At 45.0% G+C, this 25709-nt stretch overlaps 1 protein-coding gene across 6 annotated transcripts in view; it reads right to left on the bottom strand.

The window, feature by feature from the left end:
• RAB30 (RAB30, member RAS oncogene family) overlaps positions 1 to 25709 on the bottom strand; it is a 102837-nt gene that overhangs the window by 11088 nt on the left and 66040 nt on the right. For 2 of the 6 annotated variants that reach the window (XM_070782638.1, XM_019954945.2), the window contains 3 exons: positions 15876 to 15976; positions 11329 to 11412; positions 3166 to 3349 (listed from right to left, as the gene is read on the bottom strand). In XM_070782638.1, the coding sequence (XP_070638739.1) occupies positions 3166 to 3349; positions 11329 to 11412; positions 15876 to 15968 (361 nt within the window). In that variant the 5' untranslated portion in view covers positions 15969 to 15976. Of the gene's footprint in view, positions 1 to 3165; positions 3350 to 11328; positions 11413 to 12913; positions 13677 to 15875; positions 16190 to 16216; positions 17174 to 25709 lie in introns of those variants that run through there. The other 4 variants (XM_019954947.2, XM_019954949.2, XM_070782640.1 and 1 more) reach the window with 4 other exon arrangements.

The raw sequence follows: 25709 nt of genomic DNA, 5'->3' as shown, positions 1-25709 counted from the left end.
AGCAGAGCCTAATGAGACACTCCCCTGTAGAAGCTACAGAATCCACCACACAGACACACGTACACTAGCTCTGTCCACTGGAAAGCCTAAAAGCCATCACACCCCGGCCCCAACTCTGCAGTAAAGATGATTCCTATCACCTTGGCTTAGCTTCTAAATACAACTTCCCATTGAAAATCAATAGAATTTCTTAAAGAAATGCCCAATTCCAGGTCAGGGGTAGGAAATGCGTTAGATGCACCTGGAACATGTCATCCCAGAAAGCAAGAAAATCGTCAAGGATTCCCAGGTCACGTCAAAAGGACTCAAGAGCGAAGAGGCTCCCGCTGTCAAAGTTGGAACAATACAGAAGCATCAATAATAATAACTGCAAAGGACTAGAATACATCAAATATATTTAAATTTATAACACTATTCAAAACAAAAACAAACTTTAATAGTTACTTTTGGAAGACTTGGGAACCAACTCATTATTTTGAAAAGTAATAAATGAAAAAGAGTGCTTTCCTGGTGATCCGGTGGTTAAGAGTCCACCTTGCAACGCAGGGGACACCGGTTCGATCCCTGGTCTGGGAAGATCCCAACGTGCCACAGGGCAACTAAGCCCTTGCACCACAGCTACTGAAGCCCACGCACCTAGAGCCGGTGTTCCGAAACAAGAGAAGCCACCACAAGGAGAAGCCCGCACCACAGTGAAGAGTAGTCCCTGATCTCTGCAACTAGAGAAAGCCTGCATGCGACAGTGAAGACCCAGAACGGCCCAAACTAACTAACTAACACAATAAAAAGACTTTTTACGAAACTTCTGTGACTAAGCTCAAAAAATAGAAACAAAGAATCAAGCATTTTTTCTCGACTGCCCTGAGAACAGCACCTCAGAATACCGACTACACAATATATTTGCTACAACAAAAAACAAAAACCGTGAATCTGAGCAGGCTCTAGATTCCCCTGCAAATCTGCCAGAGATTTAAGTGACAGAAGAATGCATCAAATGACACCGCCAGGCTGAAAGAGTAAAATGCAGACTTGAAAACGCCACTGCACAAACAAATGCTTTAACAAGCAAATCCCCAGGAAGCAAATATGCAAGGATAACCTCCAGCTAAAAGGAGAATTAAAAGACGTATCTTTTATAGAGATGCACACTGACATAATACAAACTGAATTAATACAACATCTTGGATTGGCTTCAAAATAACCTGAAGGGGAAGGCAGACAGAAGAGGTGGGGAACAGATAAAACAAGACTGGCTGTGAGCTGTTCACTGTCAACTCTGAGAGACGTGCAGATGGGTGTTCATTATACGGTTTGCTCTATTTTGCTTATGTTTAAAACTTCCCATAATAAAAAGATTTTTTAAAAAAAGCCAGTGCCTCTTTCATATCGAGCTGACTAATTATGTTCCCTCATCTGTGCATTTAACTTCCTTAAACAGAATCCCAAGTAGTAATGCTTTGACTCAAGTTCTCAGGGCTTTCTGTCCAGAGCAGAGGGCTTTCAAGCTCTTCCCAGCAAAGATTCTCCAATGTGCAGGTGGGTTTTCAGATCTGAGCAGGGGTCACTGGTACTCATAGAGAGGCAAATACTTAACCCAGCAGCCTGAAGGAAAAGTCCAGCAATTTGTTACAAGGCAGCACATCACAGCTGGATAAACACAGCCTCTGGAGTCGATCTAACATGCTCTGTGACCTTGAACAAAGAACTTGACTTCTCTGAGCCTTGCTTTCCTCATCTGTAAATTTGAGATCTTGACACACAATGTCCTTAATATGATTCCTCGCGCACACACACACCAGCTATAATGCTTTATTCTAATGTGTTTGTTTAACTTACTGTTAACTATGATTTTTAACTTAATGTTTCTGAGAATCTCTATCAGATTTCCAAAATTTGGGTCTTTGTAGAACATACAACAATGTTACTTCTTAGGAAGAAAAAAATTTTCTTCTGGCCACATCACAGGATGTGCAGGATCTTAGTTTCCCGACAAGACATAAACAAGAGATCAAACCTGTGCCCCCTGCCGTGGAAGCGCGTGGTGTCCCAACTAGACCACCATGGAATTTCCAGGAAGGACACTTTTTAACAACCATATATTATTAACATTTTTCCATTGCCAGTAGAGGATTTTTAATAATCTGGTCCCTTTCACTGCAATTCCATTCATAACGGGTGCATTTATTACCACAAAAAAACCATGGGTTGTTTTCTGTTTTCCCCTCATACTAAATAGAGGTTCTACCCTCCTATAAGATTAAATAAACTGCAGAATTTCCCTTAAGGGATTCTTTCTGAAAATTAGAATTTCTCAGATCAGTATAAACATAAGAAGGGAAAAAAAGTTAACCAAGATCCATTTTTTAAGCAAAACACAATTCCTTCAATAATGAATTCCTTATCAACTTAGATATATCTTCTGGATCAGCAGTTTCCATGGCCTAGATTTTTTTTTTAAATGCTTAGTAGTAGTACTGTTAGTTGCTCAGTCATGCCTGACTTTTTCCAACTCCATGGACTGTACCCTGCCAGGCTCCTTTGTCCATGGGATTCTCCAGGCAAGAATACTGGAGTGGGTTGCCATACCCTTCTCCAGAGGATCTTCCCAACCCAGAAATCAAACCTGGGTCTCCTGCATTACAGGCAGATTCCTTACCATATGAGCTGCAGGGAAGTTCCTTTTTTAATGCTTAGCAGCCCATATAACTTTCATGGCAATCCACCTTCTTCTAGAGACTATGCTGATAGGAAAATCAATCAGCAGTGTTCTCTACTTTTCTAAATCATCACCATGGGTTAGACTCTATTTCATTTTCTCTTCAACTGCAATCAGAAGAACTGAACGCTGACTGTATGAATTACAGAGCTGTAGACCAGTGGTCCCCAACCTTTTTGGCACCAGGGACCAGTTTTGTGGAAGACAATTTTCCCATGGGCAGAGTAGGGGCATGGTTTCAGGACGATTCAAGCTCATCACGTTCATTGCGCACTTTAGTTCTCCTCTAATGCTGCTGCTGATCTCACATGAGACACTGGTCCACGGCCCAGAGGTTGGGGACCCCTGGTGAAGACTATTCTTGCAAGGTGCCAAGGCACAAGCCTTACGTGATTATAAATTCTCTGATGCTCACAAATCAATTTCCCTCCTCATCAGTCCTTACTTACCCACTAGCACAGTGATGACCTTGTTGCTAGCATATTGTTCTATCTCCCGCAGCCACTCAGGAAGGCAACGGAAGGATTCCTCACAGGTTATGTCATAGGTAAGGATCAAGGCATTGGCGCTTCGGTAATAACTCTGGGTGATGGACCGAAATCTCTCTTGACCTGCTGTGTCCCAGATCTGAAGCTGTAAAGGCATAAAAGAAGGATCAAGTTGGTGAAGCAAAGAAGAAAGCAAGCCTTGCCTTCCCGTTGTTGTTTGGTCGTTCAGTCATGTCCGACTCTTTGTGACCACATGGACTGCAGCAAGCCAGGCTCCCCTGTCCTTCAGTGTCTCCTGGAGTTTGCTCAAACTCATGTCCATTGAGTCACTGATGCCATCTAACCATCTCATCATCTGCCACAACCTCTCCCTCATCAGGGTCTTTGCCAATGAATCAGCTCTTCGCATCAGGTGGCCAAAGTATTGGAGCTTCAGCTTCAGCATCAGTCCTTCCAATGAACCCCCTTCATGAATCACAGCCTTGTCATGGTGAAGGAGTTTATGTAGCCCATTGAAGCTATAAGTCATGCTGTGCAGGGCCACCCAAGATGGACGGGTCATAATAAGGAGTTCTGACAAAACGTGGTTCACTGAAGAAGGAAATGGCAACCCACTCCAGTACACTTCCAGTGTGTAGAAGTAGAAACACCTTCACCCAAATAAGTTCATGGCTGTTTTTTGCTGTAAGAGAAAGGCACCTCTAATTTTTTAAAAATTTCTTCTGGTGAAAGAGAAGGACTTGCTTTGCTTTTTCTTTGCTAAATTTTTTGTTTCCCCTTTATTCTTTTTTTAAAAGGCATTCAGATTGTTTTCATACAATTTCATTTAAAAGGTGAAATTAGGGTATTTACAATCTACTTAACTTTTATTATAAGCCTGTTTCCCCTAAGAACTGCTATTTTTTTAAATTTATTTATTTTTAATTGAAGGATAATTACAATACTGTGTTGGTTTCTGCCATATAAGAACTGCTATTTTTATCCATAGATTCTTCATTGCTCATATTTTTAATTTTCCCTTTTGTTTATTTTCTACATCAGAAAGTATATTCCTAGGTCTTATTAAAGATATACACTCTTAGAACATATTTCAAATGCTCTCCTTTTTGTTCAGAAAATTTCCTCTATTCTTTATTAAAAACAAACAAACAAACTAGACAACCAAATTTCAAGCATTTATGTGCCAAGCTCTATTCTAAGTACTCGACACATAATAACTCATTTACTCCTCACAAGAACTCTATGAGGTAGGTAAATACTATTCCTGTATCATTTCTCATGTGAGGAAACTGAGGCACAGAGAGATTAATTAACTTGCCCAGTGTCTCACAGCCAATACGTCCTAAAGCGGATTCAACCATGCATTGTGGTCCGAGTCCTTGCTCTTTTTTTTGAATTGGCCATGCCAAGTGGCCTGTGGGATCCTAGTTCCCTGACAAGGAACTGAACTCACACCCTCTGCTCTGGAAGCATAGACTCTTAACCCCTGGACCACCAGGAAGTCCCAGAGTCTCTGCCCTTCATCACAATGCCCTAGCACCAAAGTCGGGATCCAGGGCAAGGTATCACTCTGTGACTGTTGGCATTTCAGCCAACAACTGGAGAGGGGGAAAAAATCCATTTACATGAATATATTAATGTATGATCTTTGTTCATGAAAACAGGAGCAATGCTATGGCAGACAAGGAAAATAATTTCCCTCCACCACCTGTAAGCCCTCTGACCTTTGGCAAGTCACTTAATCTCCTTTGGCTTCGGCGGCTTCTTTATTAAAAGAGGTTAATAACATGCAAACCTGCTGAAGTCATTTACTAGTTTGAAGACCTCATAACTGATGGTTCTAAAAACAAAGAAGGCAAAACACCTCTCACTTCAACCTGAATTTCCCTGCACAGAGCAGACTTCTGCGAGAGAAACTGTTCCCCAGAGAGACTGCTGAGGGCGGAATAAAGCCGAGGCCTTGAGAAATCACACTGACAGTAACCTTCCCTTCTCACTGCATCGATTTCATGTGTCACAAGGTGCATCCACCCTGTTAACAGGACATCATTTCCTCAGGGAAGACTTCTGGAACCTTCAGATTAGGCCAGGTTCCCCAGCTCCACCCCCAAATCATCTCAGCTCTAACCAAGCCTATAACTTCCTATCACAGCACCAAACACACTTTTTCTCTGGGGCTGCACTGGGCCTTGGTTGCTACTTGCAGGCTTCCTTGAGTTGCAATGAGCAGGGATTACTCTCTAGCTGCACTGCATGAGCTGCTCAGTGCGGTGGTTTCTCTCCGTGTGGCCCGTGAGCTCCAGAGTACAGGCTCAGTAGCTGAGCACATGGGCTTAGCTGGCCCCACAGCATGTGGGATCTTCCCAGACCAGGGGTCAAACTCGTGTCCCTTGCATTGGCAGGCAGGCAAGTCCCACCTGAAACACTTGAATCACTTATGTATTTGTAATAACGTGTTCCATAACCATCTTTCTCACTAGATGGAAAGTTTCATGACGGGGGGAATTTGGGGTCCATTTTCCTCTCCCCTACAGTGTCTGGAAAATAGTAAATGTTCAAATAGTTATTCGTGGTCTCATCTCATCCTTACAAATCCCAGTGAGGCAGGCGAGTTTACGCCTCCCGTTCATTAGCAGGTAACTCACAAGGCTGGGACTCAGACTCCAGACTCTGACCCCCCAAGAGAGGACTCATTCCATACACCGTGCTGCTCTGCTGCCAGAGGCTGATTTAGACATCCAACTCCATCCAGAGAGGACGAGGCAGTCGGTGTCACCCTCTGCTCAGATCAGCTTAGCTGAGAAGACAGAGTGACCAGTGGTCCCTGCCACCAAAGAGAGGCACACAGGCTCTCCTTTGATTTGAAGTCACAGCTGCCCTTTGATGATGTACATGAAAGCCTGTGTATGCTGAAGGCAGCCATACAGATGTTACAACTTTTGCCAGGACAAAAGCTACTTCTCTTCTCTGTCTCAAACCTAGGGACATGGTTCCCCTCTCCAGGCTGTGTCTTAGAACAAAAGACTATTATCTTAATGCCACAGTGAACCTTGAAAAACACTTGTGATTGGATTCAATACTGCTGATCCTTAGACATCAGTATGTTCTCGTGACAGCCATATCTTGAGAACAGCTCTGAGAATTAAAACCACCAAAATATTTTCCAGAAAAGCGATTAGATGTCTTGGCGGAGATGCAGGCTGCTTTCCCAAAGGGAGCTTCCTCTTTCTAGCCTTATGGTCAATTTCTGAGGAGATCCATATTCCACTGTCTTTATTACTCAACTTGGTTTCACTGTTCTCTCTGCAATTTGCTTGCTCTTTTTCAGCATTTACAGATCATAAATAGATGCAGAGCACTGTGCTAAGCTGAGGGAAGATTCAAAGATAAATAAAACACAATCCCTGGTATCAGAATGCTCATAGTAAAGGAGGATGAATACACAGTTGACTAACTATGATAAGATAGGTGTGCATGCAAAGTCGCTCCAGTCATGTCTGCCTCTTTGCAGCCCTATGAACTGTAGCCCACCAGGCTCCTCTGTTCATGGAATTCTCCAGGCCAGAATACTGGAGTGGGTTGCCATGCCCTCCTCCAGGGAATCTTCCCAATCCAGGGACTGAACCCATGTCTCGTACATCTCCTGCACTGGCAGGCAGGTTCTTCACCACTAGCATCACTTGGGAAGCCCATGATAAGATATGAGATGTTCTATTAAAGAGGGGCCAGCAGGAGAGTGTCTCCTGGTATGGGTCTTCTGTCCATTGATATGTTCTCAGTATCCCTGCCTGGGGCTTTCTAACCACTCTCACTTCCAGCATGAGGCTGTGCTATCATCCACTCTCTTCTTTGCACTACCACTCACACCTCTACTGCCTCACTGCTACAAAAATATACTACAGGGACTTCCCAAGTGGTCCAAAGGTTAAGATTCTGCACTTCCACTGCAGGGAGTGCAGGTTCGAACCCTGGTCAGGGAACTAAAATCCCACATGCCATGTGGCACAGCCAAAAAAAAAAGTATTGCAATCTACTGTGTCCCCTTGTAAGACCGAGTTCTCTGAGGGCGAAGGCTGTCTCTTATTTAACCATATACCCCAGGGCCCCACCTAAAACAGTCCGTGGTTCATGGTAGACACACTGAAGTGATGGCTAACTGAATGACCTGAGGATGGTGGAATCACAAAGGAAGGATGGACTCATCCTGCTTAAGTGATTAATAGGGAGTTAAAGAAGGTTTCACAGATGAAATGTTTGTAAAAGATGACAGGAAGTTACTAGGGAAGAAAGACGCTTTAGCATACCACAGCGCTTGGTACAAAGCATTCACTCTGACACAGGATGGCTGGATGAACAAAAGGATGGACAGATGGTTGTAAAAGCAAACACGTGTGCATACTCTCAAGACTTTCCTATCTACACAATGCATACCTGATGAGAGAAAAATCCAGCAAATCTTCTATTTCTATTATAACGAATCTCCTAAGGTTAAAATGTCATAGACTGAGCTTAAAGTTTTACTTAATACACATTAATTTATGACAGGCTAAGAGAAATCAATGGATAAGAGAAAATTCTATATAGGTTTTAATTATATTTTCTACCCAAGGTCACCTTCATAATGCAGACCACTTTAAGAGAAGGGCCTCTTCTTTAACTTTGCCTCCACTGATTTGACTCTAAACCTCAATAGCTATGGGCTTCCCTGGTTGCTCAGACAGTAAAGAATCTGCCTGCAATGCAGGACACCTGGGTTCAATCCCAGAGTTGGGAAGATCCCCTAGAGAAAGGAATGGCAACCCACTCCAGTATTCTTGCCTGGATAATTCCAAGGACAGAGAGGAGCCTGGTGAGCTACAGTCCATGGGGTAGCTCACAAAGAGCTGGACACAAATGAGTGACTGACACTTCCACTTTCTTCACTTAATAGCTATGGGAATCCTTCTAATACCGTTGATTAGCTGCCTGTGATCCTGGGAGCCATCCTAGAAAGAAAGGGACTTGTAGGGAAGGCTGAGAGAGGATGGTGAGCAGTCGGGAGAAAAATTAGCATTCAGGTCTTGCCCTGCCTCTCACAGGTGGGTGATTCTGTGCAAACCAGCAGTGAATTCTCTTTCCACGGGCTCTCCAGGGCACTGGGAAAGCCTGCAGACTCCCAGCAAAAAGTCACTAAACTCTCATTAAGAAGAGGTACTCGGTTCATGTTAATGAACACTGACAATAATGAGAAAATAACTGTTTCCTCAGTGAGACGTGGCTGCTCTCCTCCTGTGTCCGTGTTCATGAGACCCTTGGATTACTGTGGTTGAAGAGGGTCATCTTCTGTCTTGATTCTACAAATATGGCTAGAAAGATTCACAGGCAAAGAGTCATTAAAGCTGGATTTGGGAGATGAGCCAGCTCTCACTTCTCACAGATGAACGACCAGAGGCCTGAAGTGACGATAGAAATGGGAACTGTGCTGTGATCCAAAGATGAGTAAGACACAAACCTTCTTCTCAGGGAGTCTGAGGTAGATTCAGATGCTATAAAAAGATGGATTTTTAGCTGAGTATAATAAGTACTTAAAAATGAGGTTGTGGTTCACAGAAAGTGGAATAAATGTAATAACTAAACTTGGGAATTGAGGAAAGAAAAATAAGCCTGTTCTTTAACAATGGGGACCATTTCTTTATTCGCTGCTTTCTATTTCCAGAACCTGGCACACGGCAGGCGCGAACCTTTCTGGTCAAAGGAATGAACTCATACATATATATGGATATAAATGAGAAAACCAAATCTCTGGAAATAAAATGCCTGGTGATCTTAACCCAGCTCCTTGGGATGGCAACCAGCTCCCTCTGCTGGAACAAGAGAGAACTACTCTTGGCTCTTCCTGCCACTGCCTCGTGAGTGCACACTCCTGGCTTCCTCCTCTCCCCACAGCCCAGCGCCTTCTCTCCACCTCAGTGCACTGGTTTTCTGAACTTTCCAGTGGACATTCACATGGAGTCCACATGCTGTTTTCCAGAGGGCCCAGCTCTCCATCACTATTGTATCTGGTGTAGATGTCTGCAGTAACGAACCCCACTGAGGAGTTAGGGCTGGAAGAGACACTGAGAAAGTTTCTGTCCCCCACTCAGGAGCCTCATCCTAAACACAGTTTTGTGTGCCTGTGGCATGCTGTAAGAGCAGCCTGGAGCTTCTCTGTCCTTCCTGAGGCATCAGAAGGCAGAACTGCAGGTACCTGTGGGAGAAGGATACAAGTGGCACGGACTCACACTTAGGATGCTGAGCTTGGGGTATGAGGTTGGGGTGCTGAGGTTGGGGTGCTGAGGTTGGGGTCCTGAGGTTGGGGTATGAGGTTGGGGTGCTGAGGTTGGGGTATGAGGTTGGAGTGCTGAGGTTGGGGTACTGAGGTTGAGGTTAGGGTATGAGGTTGGGGTGCTGAGGTTGGGGTGCTGAGGTTGGGATGCTGAGGTTGGGGTGCTGAGGTTGGGGTATGAGGTTGGGGTGCTGAGGCTGGGGTATGAGGTTGGGATGCTGAGGTTGGAGTGCTGAGGTTGGGATGCTGAGGTTGGGGTACTGAGGTTGGGGTACTGAGGTTGGGGTATGAGGTTGGGGTGCTGAGGTTGGGGTGCTGAGGTTGGGATGCTGAGGTTGGGGTGCTGAGGTTGGGGTGCTGAGTTTGGGGTATGAGGTTGGGGTGCTGAGTTTGGGGTATGAGGTTGGGATGCTGAGGTTGGAGTGCTGAGGTTGGGATGCTGAGGTTGGGGTGCTGAGGTTGGGGTGCTGAGGTTGGGGTGCTGAGGTTGGGGTGCTGAGGCTGGGGTATGAGGTTGGGGTATGAGGTTGGGATGCTGAGGTGGGGTATGAGGTTGGGGTGCTGAGGTTGAGGTGCCGAGGATGGGATACTGAGGTTGAAGTGCTGCAGTTGGGGTCTGGCTGGAATGCTGATGCCACATGTTGATCCAAGGATCATCCCTTCTTTCCATAGCACTCAGCTCTGAAAGGTCTGACTGTGGAATCTCACTCACTCTGACGGGCATAGTGCCAAAGATCAGTATCTCTACCCCCCTTCCAAGTAACTTAGTCTTACCGCACATTTCTTTCCATCATCTCCCTCTTTCCTTGCTCCAAGGTAATGGCTCATTATGCCTGCCTTCTCCCCTGCTCCATAGCAGGGGAGACCCCAGGGAGGCGATGGGGTTCATGGCTCATATAAAACCAATTCATATCCCACCTACCTCCCTTGCTAACTGTGTAATCATGGATAAATAAATCACTCGACCTCTCTAAAAAATACAAAATGAAGATAATTTAGCATTTACCTCACAGGGTTTACAATAAGGATTGAGTTAAATGTAAAAGAAGGCAGCGGAGGGATTGACACATATTAGGCACTTGAAAACCACTCCCTCCCTTTTCTTGTTACTGAACCCAATGTAGCTCTTTCAGGTACCAAAGTACCCAGAGGCCACAAAGCAGGGGTGGAGGGCAGATCATGGACCCTTCCTGGACCCTTAATTTAGTATTTCTCACTTATCAGGGGTTGGGGTAGGGTGGGAGACGGAATAATTTGAATAAATGATTCACATGACAGAATGAGGAATGTAGAAATCAGCAGGCTCTCTAATGAGGCTGCAATTAAGAAAGAAGTAGGGAATTCCCTGGTAGGCCAGTGGTTAGGACTGGGTGCTTTCACTGCCGAGGGCCCAGATTCGATCCGTGGTTGGGGAACTAAGAGCCTGCAAAGTGTGCAGTGTGGAAAGAAAGGAGGGAAGGAGAGAGAGACAGAGAAAAAGAAAGAAAGAAAAAAAGAAGTACCTAGGTCTTAAGAGCCCAACTCAAGATATTCCCAGAGGAAATTTCTTCCTTGTTTTTACATCTCATCCGACATGACCAGAGCAAGACAAACTGGCCTTAGTCTTCTCTCACTGTCTTCTGATCTGTAAACACATTATCCTCAACCCCCTCCTGCCCCTGTGAAGGGAACAGAGGCACTCTGTCTAGAAATAAGCTGTCACGGCTGAGTACGTCATTTTCAATGCGGATTTCCACTAGGTGATTTAATAAATGTTATGAAAACAACTGCGTCTTCTCACATAGCACAATGAAAGCCTTATTGGACATTTAGCATCTTACCTTTACTTTTTCACCATTAATCTCCACTGTCTTAATCATAAAATCAACTCCAATTGTGGCTCCTTGTCCTGGGGGGAAAAGACCCTAAAGCAGAAATAATAGAAAAATAACAATAAGCAAACATTTCAATTAAATGAAATCCTCCCCTACCCCCATTGCCAGCCCCTTCCTTTGGCTGAGTTAACTGACAGAAGAGAGAACTCTGGTTAGTGTCATGGGAACCCTATTTAATTTAGCTTTGTGTGTATGTTTTGAGAGAGGAGAAAGGGGAATGAATGGGGGAGAAAGAAATGTTGAAAGAAGAAGGAAGGGGAAAGAGGGACCAAGAAAGAAGGAAGCAGACAGAGAGGGTAAAAGGAAGAGAACTGGGAAAGGACAGGGGAATTAACTCCGAAGAATGAAACAAAACTCAGACACAAGGATAAGACTCAGGAACATGGAGCCGTAGGGATGAAATTGGGATGATTAGGGTGCTGGCAAAGTGGATAGGTGCTCTAAAAGATAAGATCAAGGAAGATTACAACTGGCTATTAGTCTAGGGCATGAACAGCCATGGGTGTGAACCACCAGGCTGAAGAAACAAACAAGAAATCAACACAAGAAGCATGCAGCAGACAGCGATGCTCCGAATTTCCCTCTCCCCTGACAGTGATAACTATTTTCTCTATATAGATACAACTACATGAGATCAGGGCCAACGACCCTGGGACAATAACTGAAAAAGATAAATTCATCCAGGGGGACAGAATAGTAGAATAGCACCAACCCAAGAGGCAGCAAGCAGCCTAAGGAGCTCTGGGTGACCTCAGAAAAACCAGTCCCTCTCTGGTCTAACGTTAAGTACTTCAAAACAAAGCTTTACATCAAATTGGAAGCTGAACTAAAAAGTTCAGCTTCCAATTTGATGTATGTTACTATGATTTTAGTAAAATCATATGTATATTGTAATTTACTGTTACATAATATTTCCCATAAGCTTAGAGAGGAAGTTGGAGGGAAAGAACTCTATCAAGAAAAAACCCTCCACCTAGCTTCTCTTCCCTCTTCACATTCACACTCCAGAATTTCCAGAAATTAAAATAAAATGGACTTTATTAGCTCTGGGAGCTAAGATTGGGGGCATCATTAATTAAGTCTATTCCGTAATAAGAGAGGTCTTTAATTAAAGTTTGAACTTGAAAGACTGAGCATCAAACTGACAGCAAATGTTTCACTGCACGTCTGCAAACCATGTAAATATAAACATTCATAACTTTACTTACAAATATTGAATCAATTTTCTTCTATTTTGGTTTGGCTCAAACACAAGGCTGCCAAGCTTCAAGTTTATAGCTCCAGCTGTTTTGCAGTGGAACAAATGCCAAAAAATAAAACAAACCCTTCCCGATGTCTCGCTCATCATTTCAGTCCCCAATTCCTCATGCCTCAAAAACAGCTGAATCCAATCCATTTTTAACTGTCAACTAAATAACAAAACCAAACATACTCCTGTCTATGAAATATGAACTCTAAGGGGGGTGGAGCTGAGGAGCCAAGAGGGGTATAAAGTAAATAGAAAAGAAAAACTAAGGGGTGGTGTGCTTACTGGTTGGGCTTCCCTCATAGCTCAGTTGGTAAAGAATCCGCCTGCAGTGAAGAAGACCCTGGTTCGATTCTTGGGTTGGGAAAGATCTGCTGGAGAAGGGATAGGCTGCCCACTCCAGTATTCTTGGGCTTCCCTTGCGGCTCAGCTGGTAAAGAATCCACCTGCAGTGCAGGAGACCTGGGTTCGATCCCTGCGTTGGAAAGATCCCCTGAAGAAGGGAAAGGCTACCCATTCCAGTATTACTGGCCTGAAGAATTCCACAGACTGTATAGTCCATAGGGTCACAAAGAGTCTGCTAAATATAACTGTTTAAAAATGGAAACATTTCTGGACTTCCCTGGTGGTCCAGTAGTTGAAACTCCAAGCTTCCACTGCAGGGGCACAGGTTCGACCCCTGGTAAGGGAACGAAGATCCCACATGCCTAGCGGTGTGACCAAAAAAGGGGTGGGGAGGCATTTTTACCCCTAATGATAAGAATTAGGCCTTTAAATAAGAAAGGCCAGATTCCTATGATCTCCGAGGAAAGAACATGAAGAAGATAAAAATGATCAAGCTGTGAGCTAGAAGATCTAGCTTCTCATCCTAGCCTTGCCACTAACATGATACAAGATTGCTAATAAGTCATTTCATTCCTCTAGACTTCAGGGTTTTTTTAACCTATAAAATGAGAAGAGTGAGCTGAAAAATTTCTAAGGGAACTTTCAGTAATAAGACAAGGTCAAGGGAATTTTCAATAAAGGGGCTGCAAACTTCTTTACATCTCTGCAGTCTCATCTCATCCGCTTGCCAAACGCAGAAAAGATTACTAACGTTAGATGGAAGTAAAACCAGCTGGAGTTTCAAATATTATGCCATGGTGGCTGACTGAACCCAGAAGCCAGTAAGCTTGTCATTTTTTTATTTCACCAGACCATGGTTAAGTAGACTTTCCCAGTGGCTCGGTGGTAAAGAATCCGCCTGCAACACAGGAGAAGCAGGAAATGTGGGTTTGATCCCTGGGTGGGGAAGATCCTCTGGAGAAGGGAATGGCAACCCAGTCCAGTATTCTTGGTGGAGAATCCCATAAACAGAGGAGCCTGGTGGCCTACAGTCCACAGGGCTGCAAAGAGTCGGACACAACTGAAGCAACTTAAGCACACATGCACACCGGCTCAGTAACAAGTTCTATTCTGTGTTCATTATCCTAGGAAAATCCTTGACATTTCCAAAGATTGCTCTGTGCCCCCCAGCTGTTTGTGTTATTAAATCGGCCTCTCTGGTTTTCCATAGAACCACAGACTCTCAGAGCTGGAAGGGGCCTTGGAGATCAAAGGAAAGCAGGGAGGCTGGACAAGGCTCCCAGGCGAGCCTGGGCAGAGTTGGGATGAAGGTCCAGGTCTTCTCAAGCCAGTGCGCTTTCCCCAGCATCAAACTGCCCTCTGCTTTAGATGGAAGAGCTCTTCTCAGCTTCCTCACTAGCACTTGGTGAAAATGCAAGATGCACGCATGATAAATCCTGAAAAGGATGCCATTCATCATCTTCCAGGAAAACGCAACAGAAGGTCAATCTCAGAACAATTTCCCACCCATTTCTGGGTAAAATCAGGTATATAATCTCTGGCAATAATTCTCAAAAAGACAGCCCCCCAAAGGGAATTTATACTTAGAACAAAGGACTCAACTCAGAGGGAACATCTAATTTGGTTCAAATGGTCCTTCGTTGTTCTCATTTCATTCTCATGGAGTAGGTTAGAAAAATCAGCATATTTGATTCTAAACCAAAATGATTCAGTCAGTTTTCTGGGAGGAACTGAGAAGGCATCAGCAGGGAGCTTGAGGGGTTTAATTTGAATCTGAGTTTTTAAAAAGTGAACATGTTTGTTTAACTTGATGTACAGATTCGTTTCCACTTAATTATTATTGGTTTTCATTTGTATTATTATTAATGAGTAATCTGCGGGGTTTTTTAATCCAGTAAGGTATTTTTGATGGGTTTCCCAGGTGGCTCAGTGGTAAAAGAATTCGCCTGCCAAGCAGGAGACACAGGTTCGATTCCTGGATTGTGAAGACTCCCTGGAGAAGTAGATGGCAACCAACTCCAATATTCTTCCCTGGAAAATCCCATGGACAGAGCCTGGAGGGCTACAGTCCATGGGGTCGCAAAGAGTTGGACACGACTTAGTGATTAAACAACAATAAAGGTATTTTTGATCCTGAAGACTGAAAGCAAAACCACTCACCCCTTTCACTAGAGGAAGCCACGGGAGGCTCGGGAGGGTTGGTGGTAACTCACTGAGCCGTGCTCCCTGGGGATGGTTTAAACTCTCTAGTCTATACATACTATTACGTATAAAACAAATAAGCTGTGTGGATCTTTTACACAACACAGGGAATACAGCCAATATGTTAAACTCTCAATGGAGTATAACCTTTTAAAAATGGTGAATCACACCTGTAACATATAATATTGCTCACCAACTATACTTCAATTAAAAAAAATCAAAACAAAAGGAAAGAAAAGAGCAAAGGGTATTTCACAGAGGAAGGAGTGGTCGTGTTCACCACTGCTGAGATTTCAAATAAGATGGAAAATTTTAAATGTCAAAAACCAACCTTCTAGTTTAGGCTACAGAGCTGGTACACTTGGAAAGGGCTTGGAAAGGACTGGCAGCCAAGAGGCTGTGGCGGGTACCACTCATCCATCCTATTAGGATCCCCTAACCCTGTAGGCCCTGGTGGCTCAGCAGCAAAGAATCCGCCACCAAGCAGGAGACTCGAGTTTGATCCCTGGGTCAGGAAGATCCCCTGGAGAAGGGAATGGCAACTCACTCCAGTTTTCTTGCCTGGAGAATCCCATGGACAGAGGAGCCTGGCAGGCTACAGGCCATGCGGTTGCAAGAGTCAGACACGACTCAGGAAGTAAACCACCAGCATCTCCACAGGCCACACAGAGAAACCCACCCCAGACTCCAGAGTTCTTACCTGAGTGAACCGTCGGACTAGGCACGTCTTCCCCACACCAGCATTGCCGATTAAAACAATTTTAAACAGGAAATCATAATCTTCCATACTCATTTACACAGCTGCAAGACAAACACATGCACGAGTGAGACGGGCCTGGTCAGACTTGCCCACAGAGCTCAAGCTGCGCCAGCCCGTCTCCCCGGGAACCACGGGGCTGACTCATAGGAGAAGCAACGTAACGCTCCCCTCCCGTGACCCTGCCAGCGAGACAGGAACACAGGTGTGTGGTCACAGACGGCCTTTATCCCTTCCCGGTCCCCTCACGCCACGGAGAGCAAATGACACAGACGGCCTTTCACCTGGTAACCTTTACTCTTCCAAACAGTCAGGTGGCAGGTCGCTCCTGTGGTCAGCTGTTTTCTTTTAGCCACAAAAAGGAGATTATGAATCTCTGAGCAGACAAGCTGGGGGTGCAAGGAAGCGGAGCGAAGCGGAGCCCATGCAAAGCTGACAGGTGGTTTACGTAGATGCCGTGAGTGCCTCTGGGAGGAAGGGCTAGAGACTGGGAGTGTGAATGAAGGGAGGAAGCTTTCAGTCTCTTGCAAGTCCTGGGGGACCTGGGGTCCTACCGGGGAGAGATGCTGCCATCTTCCCCTCAACCACCTCCCTGTTGCTATTCACCTCCTGTCAGCCGTGTGAATGCTGCAGCACCTCTCAAAGTATCCTTCTTCTCATCCCCCTGGGCTACGTTCCAGTATTTCCTCTGCCTGGGAAGCTGTCTCGATCACTTTCTGTGTGTGTGTGTGTTTATTACAAATGTTTATTGAGTACTTGTAACTGTAGGGAATCAAGTGTATATAAAAAACAATCCTTAACCTTTCTATGTTTGAAAGTTAGTCCTTTAGGGACTGATGGAAGCATCTCTTCCTCTCTGAGTTTTCTGCTCATCTTCCCCAAATAAACACGTTCACCATTCCTCTGTCCTGAAAGTCATACAATTCTTTGTTCTAATGTCTGCCTCATCTTTGAGGGAAAGGATGATATCTTTCAGCTCTATTTTCCTAGCCCATGGGACACAGTTACACTTAGTCAACATCTACTCTGCAGAATTAAATAATTAACTAATGAGCCTACAGCTGAAGTAAAGGCCTTAGTTTCTCGACTATGCTAAAAAGAAGACTACCTGCTTTGTCTCCTTCAGAGAACTGTTATGAAGACTTAAAGGAAAAAAGAAGACCGTGTAAAAGAGCCTTGGTATCCATAAACCCCATCCTGGTAAAAACAATTCAGTACCTACTATAGCACTGTGGTAGTCACTTGGACTTCCCTGGTGGCTCAGAGGTAGGGAATCTGCCTGCCAAGCAGAAGACATGAGTTTGATCCCTGGTTTGGGAAGATCCCCTGGAGAAGGGAATGGCAGCCCACTCCCCTGGAGAAGGGAATGCCTGGGAAATCCCACGGACAGAGGAGCCTGGCAGGCTACAGTCCATGGGGCTGCAAAAGAGTCAGACAAGACTTAGCGACTAAACAAAAAAAAAAACAGTCATCCTAGGAAACAGAGAGATGAAACAGTCTCTGCCCTTGAGATCAACATAAGAAAAGCTACAGAACAAAGACGAAGTTAGTCACAATTCAAAACACCAGGAGCACAGCTCATTTCATAACGTGAAAGCCGAACAAGCCTGATGGACTCTGGAGTAAAGGAGGGTCAGTGTAAAGGAGGTAAAGGGGGGTCAGTGAGCACATGGGGCGAGGGAGCCTGGGTAGGGGGGGCCATCCAGGGTGACGCCCACCTGCTGCCAGATCTCCAAGGGCTGAGAGCTGCAGGGTGCAGGGATGGAGGGAGAGGCCACTGCAAAGCGACCTGCGAAGGAGCCAGGGCAGTTCCATGTGAACAAGGGTGATTTCTATGTGGATTCCAACAATCCTCGGAAAGACGACTGACAGCCAAGCCAACATGCAGGTCTCTGTTCCCTGGGACAACGGAGGAAAAGTATCTCTCTGTCAAGAATCTGGGTCCATAAATGGTCACTCAACTCACCATATGTCAGGCACCATACTTGGCGCTTTATGTCTATTTCCATTTCTTTTTATAAGTCTATGAGGCCGATGTTTCATGTGACCCAGTTTACAGGTGAGTAAACTGAGGGTAGTCCAAACATAAAGACAACTGCCAGACTTCAAGTCCAGAAGATATACATGCCATCAAAAGGAGCCTCCCCTCACCAAGTTTTACTGTATTTATTTATATCTGTCTCACGGTCCAAGTGCATCCCTCAGCACACGCGTGCGCGTGCATACGCGACTGTGAGCAGCAGGAAAGCAGTGAACGGTCTCTCTGGTTGAGCCCTGATCCTAGTCGCTCCATATCATCATCATTGCTGTCATTATCGTCTTCGCCGCTACCACCACCACCATCATCACCTCATTCTATATTATTAACTCATTTAATCCTCACAACACTCCTATCAGGTAGACACCATTAGCATCCTAACTTGACAGACGGGGACACTGACGCACGGGATAAGAAGTCATTAAGGTCCCACTTAAAGAGCTGATGGACCTGAAATTCAAACGCAGACAGCCTGGGTCCAGCACCCACATGGCCCGAGCACCACCCTAGAGTGCCTTTCACAAAGCCCGGCTCATACTAGCAACTTCAGAAAAACCCGACAAATCGAACGACGAGGGCAAGACTCAGTAAACATGATTTCCCTTTTCTTTTCCCCTCTGGGTTCAAATCCAAAATTCTTTCTATCACACTGGAGCAGTTTAGATAGGAATCAAGATCAGACTCCAGCTAAAAACGCAAAGGTTAAAACTCAATAAAGTTGTTAAAAGCGAAAAGAAAAGAAATATCAGGGTTAGGTGCAAGGAGAGCGGGAAGATGTGCGGCCGTGTGACTCACACACAGACCACAGCTTACACTTCCTAAGTCAACGAAAAGAGAACACAGCCCTGGGTCATGTGCTTTTTCTGTGCTCAGATCATTTGCGACACATGGATGTCTCCATCTTGGGCAGAGGTCAAAGAAACAAAGCAGAGGATCGAGAGGAGAACGTCCAAAAATAAAGGGCTGAGATACAGGGCTCCTAAGAGAAGGTCAGCAGAGCCCAAATTATGCACCTTCGGGGAAAGAAGATGAAGTCATCTGCCCAGAGTCACGCTCACAGTCAAGCCGCAGGCAGTGACCACCTGGAGCATGCCACAGACTAAGAGCAAAGGTCCCGCCCCTTTCTGTAAGAAATTACTTCAGTGCTCCATTGAGTGGTTGTCTTTATTTTTTTTTAATAAACCTCTGAGAGGGAAAGTGTTTGGTCCCTTTAAAAATGCAGACTGCCCGTGGTGAACTCTACACTGTAAACTCCTGGGGATTGGCTGTGGTTACTGTTTCGTTTTTAATAGAAGACACACTGCTGGGTGAAAAGCTCACAAGACTATCTGGAAACTGCGCTCTGAGGAAGTCTTTCTGTTTGGGAAGTAACGGAACAGCCCAGGCATCACCAACTGCCCTGTGGTGACACAGTGTCCCAGGAGGGGGGATCCACTCAGAAGCTGTCAGTTATACCCCATCCCAAAACTGACAACAAAAGTCACACCTTGTCTGGAGCAAACACGTCGCAAGATATGCTACTGGCCAAGCACAATTCTAGGAACTGTATGTTCTATTATTGTTAATAATAGCTGACACTTATTCCATGTTTCTCTTGTTAAAATTTTTCAAAATCTGTTTTTGGCGGTGCTGGGTCTTTGTTGCTGCAGGCAGGCTTTCTCTAGTTGCGGCGAGCGGGGGCTCCTCTCCAGCTGCAGTGCGCAGGTTGCTCATTGCAGTGGCTTCTCTTGTAATTCAGCGTTTCTGGCAACTGCTGTCCAGTCGCTCAGTCGTGTTCGACTCTTGGTGACCCCATGGACTGTAGCCCGCCAGGCTTCTCTGTCCCTGTGATTTCCCAGGCGAGAACACTGGAGTGGGGTGCCATTTTCTTCTCTTCAATGTTTCTTACATGCAAGATATTCTTCTACATGTATTTGCTCATTTACTCCTCACAACATATGTGCATACTAAGTCGCTAAACTCTGTGTGACCCCCATGGACTGTAGCTCTCCAGGCTCCTCTGTCCATGGGATTCTCCAGGCAAGAATACTGGAGTGGGTTGCCATGCCCTCCTCCTGGGGATCTTCCCAAACCAGAGATCAAACCTGGTTCTCCTGCATTGCAGGCAGATTCTTTACTACTAGCTGGGAAGTCCCACAACGTATGAGGTAGGTACTATTATGACCATCCCTAACTTGCTGTTGTTGTTCAGTCACTCAGTCACGTCCGACTCTTTGCAACCCCATGGACTGCAGCACGCCAGGCTTCCCTGTCCTTCACTGTCCCCTGGAGTTCGCTCAAATTCATGTCCATTGAGTCAGTGATGCCATTCAACCATCTCATCCTCTGTTGTCCCCTTCTCCTCCCACCTTTAGTCTTTCCCAGCATCAGGGTCTTTTTCAGTAAGTCAGCTCTTCGAATCACATGGCCAAAGCATTGGAGCTTCAGCTTCAGCATCAGTCCTTCTAGTGAATGTGCAGGGTTTATTTCCTTTAGGATTGACTGGTTGGATCTCCTTGCAGTCCAAGGGACTCTCAAGAGTCTTCTCCAACACCACAGTTCAAAAGCATCAATTCTTCAGTGCTCAGCCTTCTTGATGGTCCAATTCTCACATCCATACATGACTACTAGAAAAACCATAGCTTTGACTAGATGGACTTTTGTCGGCAAACTAGTATCTCTTCTTTTTAATATGTTGTCTAGGTTGGTCAAAGTTTTTCTTGCAAGGAGCAAGTGTCTTTTAATTTCATGGCTGCAGTCACCATCTGCAGTAAGTTTGCAGCCCAAGAAAATAAAGTCTGTCACTGTTTTTATTGTTTCCCCATCTATTTGCCATGAAGTGATAGGACCAGATGCCATGATCTTCATTTTTTGAATGTTGAGTTTTAAGACAGCTTTTTCACCCTCCTCTTTCATCTTCATCAAGAGGCTCTTTAGTTCTTCTTTGCTTTCTGCCATAAGGGTGGTGTCATCTGTGTGTCTGAGGTTACTGATATTTCTCCTAGCCATCTTGGTTCCAGCTTGTGCTTCATCCAGCCCAGCGTTTCTCATGATGCACTCTGCATATTAGTTAAACAAGCAGGGTGACAATATACAGCCTTGACGTACTCCTTCCCCAATTTGGAACCAGTCTGTTACTTCATGTCCAGTTCTAGCTGTTGCTTCTTGACCTGCATACAGGTTTCGCAGGAGGCAAGTAAGGTGGTCTGGTATTCCCGTCTCTTTAAGAATTTTCCACCGTTTGCTGTGAAACACACAGTCAAAGGCTTTAGCAGAGTCAATGAAGCAGATGTTTTTCTGGAACTCTCTTGCTTTTTCTATGATTCAACAGATGTTAGCAATTTGATCTCTGGGTTCCTCTGCCTTTTCTAACTGAGGCACAGAGGGCTTATTCTAAAGTCATGCAGCTAGTTAGTCTTAAGACCAGGATTTGAAGCCAGATGCATCTAACTCCTAATTCCAGCTCCTTCTGAAGTAGAATGCTGCTGCCCTCTGCCTGGTGGTAGAGAACACTGCTGCAACTGTCATAAGGCCTGGAGGCTAAGCTGAATGGACCCCCAGGCCTCTCTGAACTGCAGTGTTCTGGAACCTCCCTGCTCTGGGAGCAGCACATCACACTGAAAGGGCCGCACACTGATGCCAGTCATACAAGCACAGCTCCACCCTCCGTGCCCAGGTCTCTTTTCAGAATTGGATCCAGACTTTCCCCAGAAAACCGCATCCACCATTCAATTTGTCCTGTAACCAAGTATCGGCACAAGGGATACAAACAGGAACACTGCTCAGATAAACAAGCCAAGCCTCAAATACCGTAAATACCGCAATAGCTCTAAGTAAGTGGATATGTACATAAAATTCAAAAAAGGAAAAACAGAGCAAAAGAAAAAAATGAGTTTAAAAAAGATAAAGAGGGGCTTCCCTGGTGGCGCCATGGGAAAGAATTCCCCTGCCAGTGCAGGAGACATGGGTTTGATCCCTGGTTGGGGAAGATTCACATGCCTCAGAGCAACTAAACCTTTGTGCCACAACTATTGAGCCTGTGCTCAAGAGCTGGGGAGCCCCAACTACTGAGCCCGTCTGCTGCAGCTTCTGAAGCTGGCATGCCCTAGAGCCCGTGCTCAACAAGAGAAGCCACCGCAATGAGAATCCCGCGTACTGCAACCGGAGAGTAGCCCCCACTCTCTGCAACTAGAAAAAAAGCCCACGCAGCAATTAAGAACCAGCACAATCAAAAATAAATAAACAGATCATGTTTAAATATATATTTTTAAAAAGATAAGGAAACAAGATGTACTGTGAAAAGCTTAAAAGGAAAAAAAAACATTCTAAGCAATGTGATTTTGGCAATATAGAAGCACTTATCAAAGTGACCTTTTCAAAAAACAAAACAAACTGTGTTCATTGCTGTACATCAGAACATTCTCCCCTTGCTCTTTTGGGCTCAGCACAACCAATTAAAGTCAAGGCTTCTGGTGAACACAGGGCCAGATCCCTGCCCTACCTTCTGTCCCCCAGCCCCTGCCAAAGAAAATGATATTTGGGGGATTTGTCCTTGTTCAAAGGCTGTATGTCTCATGCAGGTCCTTCTCCTGTTTAAGGTCTCAACCTTGCTCTACAAACTGAGAGGGTCGGTGAACAGAAGCCATGGTCCCTCCCCAACACTGCACGTGCCGCCCCTTCGCTAACCCAAAAAGGCAGCATGAGTGTTTCAGGAACTCGAGAGACCTGGATCAGCCAAAGAGCTGTGTAAAGTTTCCTCATCCATAAAGCGGGGATTTATAAGGCTTCCCTGGCGGCTCAGTGGTAAAGAATCTGCCTGCCAAGCAGGATACGTGGGTTCAATCCCTGGGTCCAGAAGATTTCTCTGGAGAAGGAAATGGCAACCCACTCCAGTATTTCTGCCTGGAGAACTCCATGGACAGAGGAGCCTGGAGGGCTACAGTCCATGGGGTCGCAAAGAATCGCACACAACTTAGTGATTAAATAACAACATTAGAACCTACGTCACTGAGTTGCAAATCAGGAAATAAACAGAAAAGCAGTGTGTAAATAAATATACAATAATCAAATGTTTTCAAAAGTATAATAATCAATTTAAATCCCTAACCCTCAGTCAAGAGTCATATATACTGATTGCAGAGCATATAGTCAAACAAGAAGGAAAGAAAGTCCGCTAGGGAAAATCTCTTTCCCTACCCACACCTGCCCCAGGGACAGTACAGTTAATAATTTGTTCTACAATCTTCTAGCTTTTTTAATATATATATTCTCACATCAATGTGTTTTTTTTAATTTACAGATTTTTAAAACAAAAACAGAATCATAATATTGTACAAACTCTTTTTTTTATTTTCTACAGAGGGCTTAGAGAAGGAAATGGCAACCCACTCCAATATTCTTGCCTGCAAAATCCCATGGATGGAGGAGCCTGGCGGGCTAGTACACTCCATAGGATTGCAAAGAGTCGGACACGACTGAGTAATTACACACTGAGGACTATTTTTCCAAAACCCCAAAGCAGAACTCATGGTCTGCAAATAGGACAGACACCCGGAAGGCCCATCAGCATTCACTCAACACTTGCTCCCAAGACCCTAAAAATGCAGGACGTGGGAGGGGGAGGACAGTGACAACTTCGAGAAACACTAAATACTATAATCCAGAGACTTTAAAAGTTCTGAAAGTTTTTCCACAATGAAGAAAACTGGTTAACTGTTTAATCCAGGATTTACCAAACACGATTTTAGCTGAAAAATCTTTTCTAAGATTAATACCTTTTCCTATCCCTTGCTACTTGGACTCCATGAAACATGAGTATGTTCCTCCCAGCTGTGGAGAAAGATGGGTAGGGCCCGAGAAACAAGATATGAGACCGATGAATCCAAAACAACCAAATGAGGAACAGAAAAGGGTGACAAGTAACATCTGAAGAAAGCATTACTGAGCCGGGGCTCTTCAGTCTGGGCCGGGCTGCAGGGACCGGGTGCAGACGGACACACAGGGCTGAGCAAGTGGTTCTCTCCCTCCCAGACAATCACAGGGCGCTGTGGCCCTTCCTCCCAGTTTATCTCCACATGTGCTCTGTCTGCTGCAGGGGGCTGTGCCCTACACGTCTACGGCTCCTCCCGTCTGTTCTTAAAGACAAGGACCACACTTCCCCCAAGGTACTCGTGTCTGCATACTCCCCTGGCTGTGTTCAAGAAGCCTACGTTGAACTGGAAGGGCTTGATCTGTCTTTTGCTCTAACAAGGTTCTGTCTCAGGAAGCTTATTATTGCTTAATTACTAGAAGGCAATTACTAAACATTACTATAATCAAGTACTGCAAGCTCACTTGCTTTACATCAGCTGCTAATTTCAGGTTATTGCAAGTTAATTATTCTCCCCGGCCAGGGATGGCAAACACCCACCTGTGCCGTGGCTGCTTCTCATTCATCAGGCTGTAATCTCCAGCATTTCTGTTATGGCCCTTTACTGTTGACCAAATGCTTTCACAGACATGATCTAATCCGGACCTCTCCACAAGAACTGGTTCTTATCATTCATTACGCAGGTGAGGACACCAAGGGTTTAAGTGATTCACCCTAAGTCACACGCTGGCGAGCTGCAAGGTGACCTCTGTATCCCACATACCTCAAACCTCTCCCCTTGTGGAAACGCCCTGTTTTCCCAAGTTCCTGGGTATTTGGACCATGATTTGAACACTTAACTATATGCCAGGAACTATTCTGTTTCCATACATAATCTTATTTAACCTTTTCAACAGCCTCACTAGGTAGGCATTATTATTCCTATTCCACAGATAAAGAAATTGAGGTTCAGAGGGGTTAACTTATTTGTTTAAAATTACACAGCTACTGAGCTAAAGTGCCAGGATTCAAAACCCATGTTTTTCTGTGAAAAAAATTAAGCTGGAATCCTGTCTCACTCCTCTTACTAAATTCCAGATGGATTAGAGATTTGGATTTTTAAAAATGAAAATATGCAAGTGCTAGAAGAAAGCATGATATACATAAACACAGAATCTTAAAGTGAGGAAGGCTTTCTAAGAACCGCACAAAATCAAAGCCATTAAATAAAGATATGACCCATTTGACTAATTTTTTAAAATTCTGCATCATAAAACAAAGATGAACTAAAATATCTGAAATCCATATAACTAAGGGATGCTGCTGCTAAGTCACGTCAGTCGTGTCCAACTCTGTGCAACTCCATAGACGGCAGCCCACCAGGCTCTCCCGTCCCTGGGATTCTCCAGGCAAGAACACTGGAGCGGGTTGCCATTTTCTTCTCCAATGCATGAAAGTGAAAAGCGAAAGTGAAGTCGCTCAGTCGTGTCTGACTCCTAGCGAACCCATGGTCTGCAGCCTACCAGGCTCCTCCGTCCATGGGATTTTCCAGGCAAGAGTATTGGAGTGGGGTGCCATTGCCTTCTCTGTAACTGAGGGCTGCTGCTACTGCTACTGCTAAGTCACGTCAGTCGTGTCCGACTCTGTGTGACCCCATGGACGGCAGCCCACCAGGCTCCCTCGTCCCTGGGATTCTCCAGGCAAGAACACTGGAGTGGGTTGCCATTTCTTTTTCCAATGCATGAAAGTGAAAAGTGAAAGTGAAGTCACTCAGTCGTGTCCGACTCTTAGCGACCCCATGGACTGCAGCCTACCAGCCTCCTCCATCCATGGGATTTTCTAGGCAAGAGTACTGGAGCGGGGTGCCATTGCCTTCTCCGAACTAAGGGCTAATTTCCTATAAATCAATAAG

This window comes from Bos indicus, chromosome 29 (assembly GCF_029378745.1).
Source record: "Bos indicus isolate NIAB-ARS_2022 breed Sahiwal x Tharparkar chromosome 29, NIAB-ARS_B.indTharparkar_mat_pri_1.0, whole genome shotgun sequence".
Taxonomy (NCBI): domain Eukaryota; kingdom Metazoa; phylum Chordata; class Mammalia; order Artiodactyla; family Bovidae; genus Bos; species Bos indicus.
This window is presented reverse-complemented; position numbering and strand designations above follow the sequence as displayed.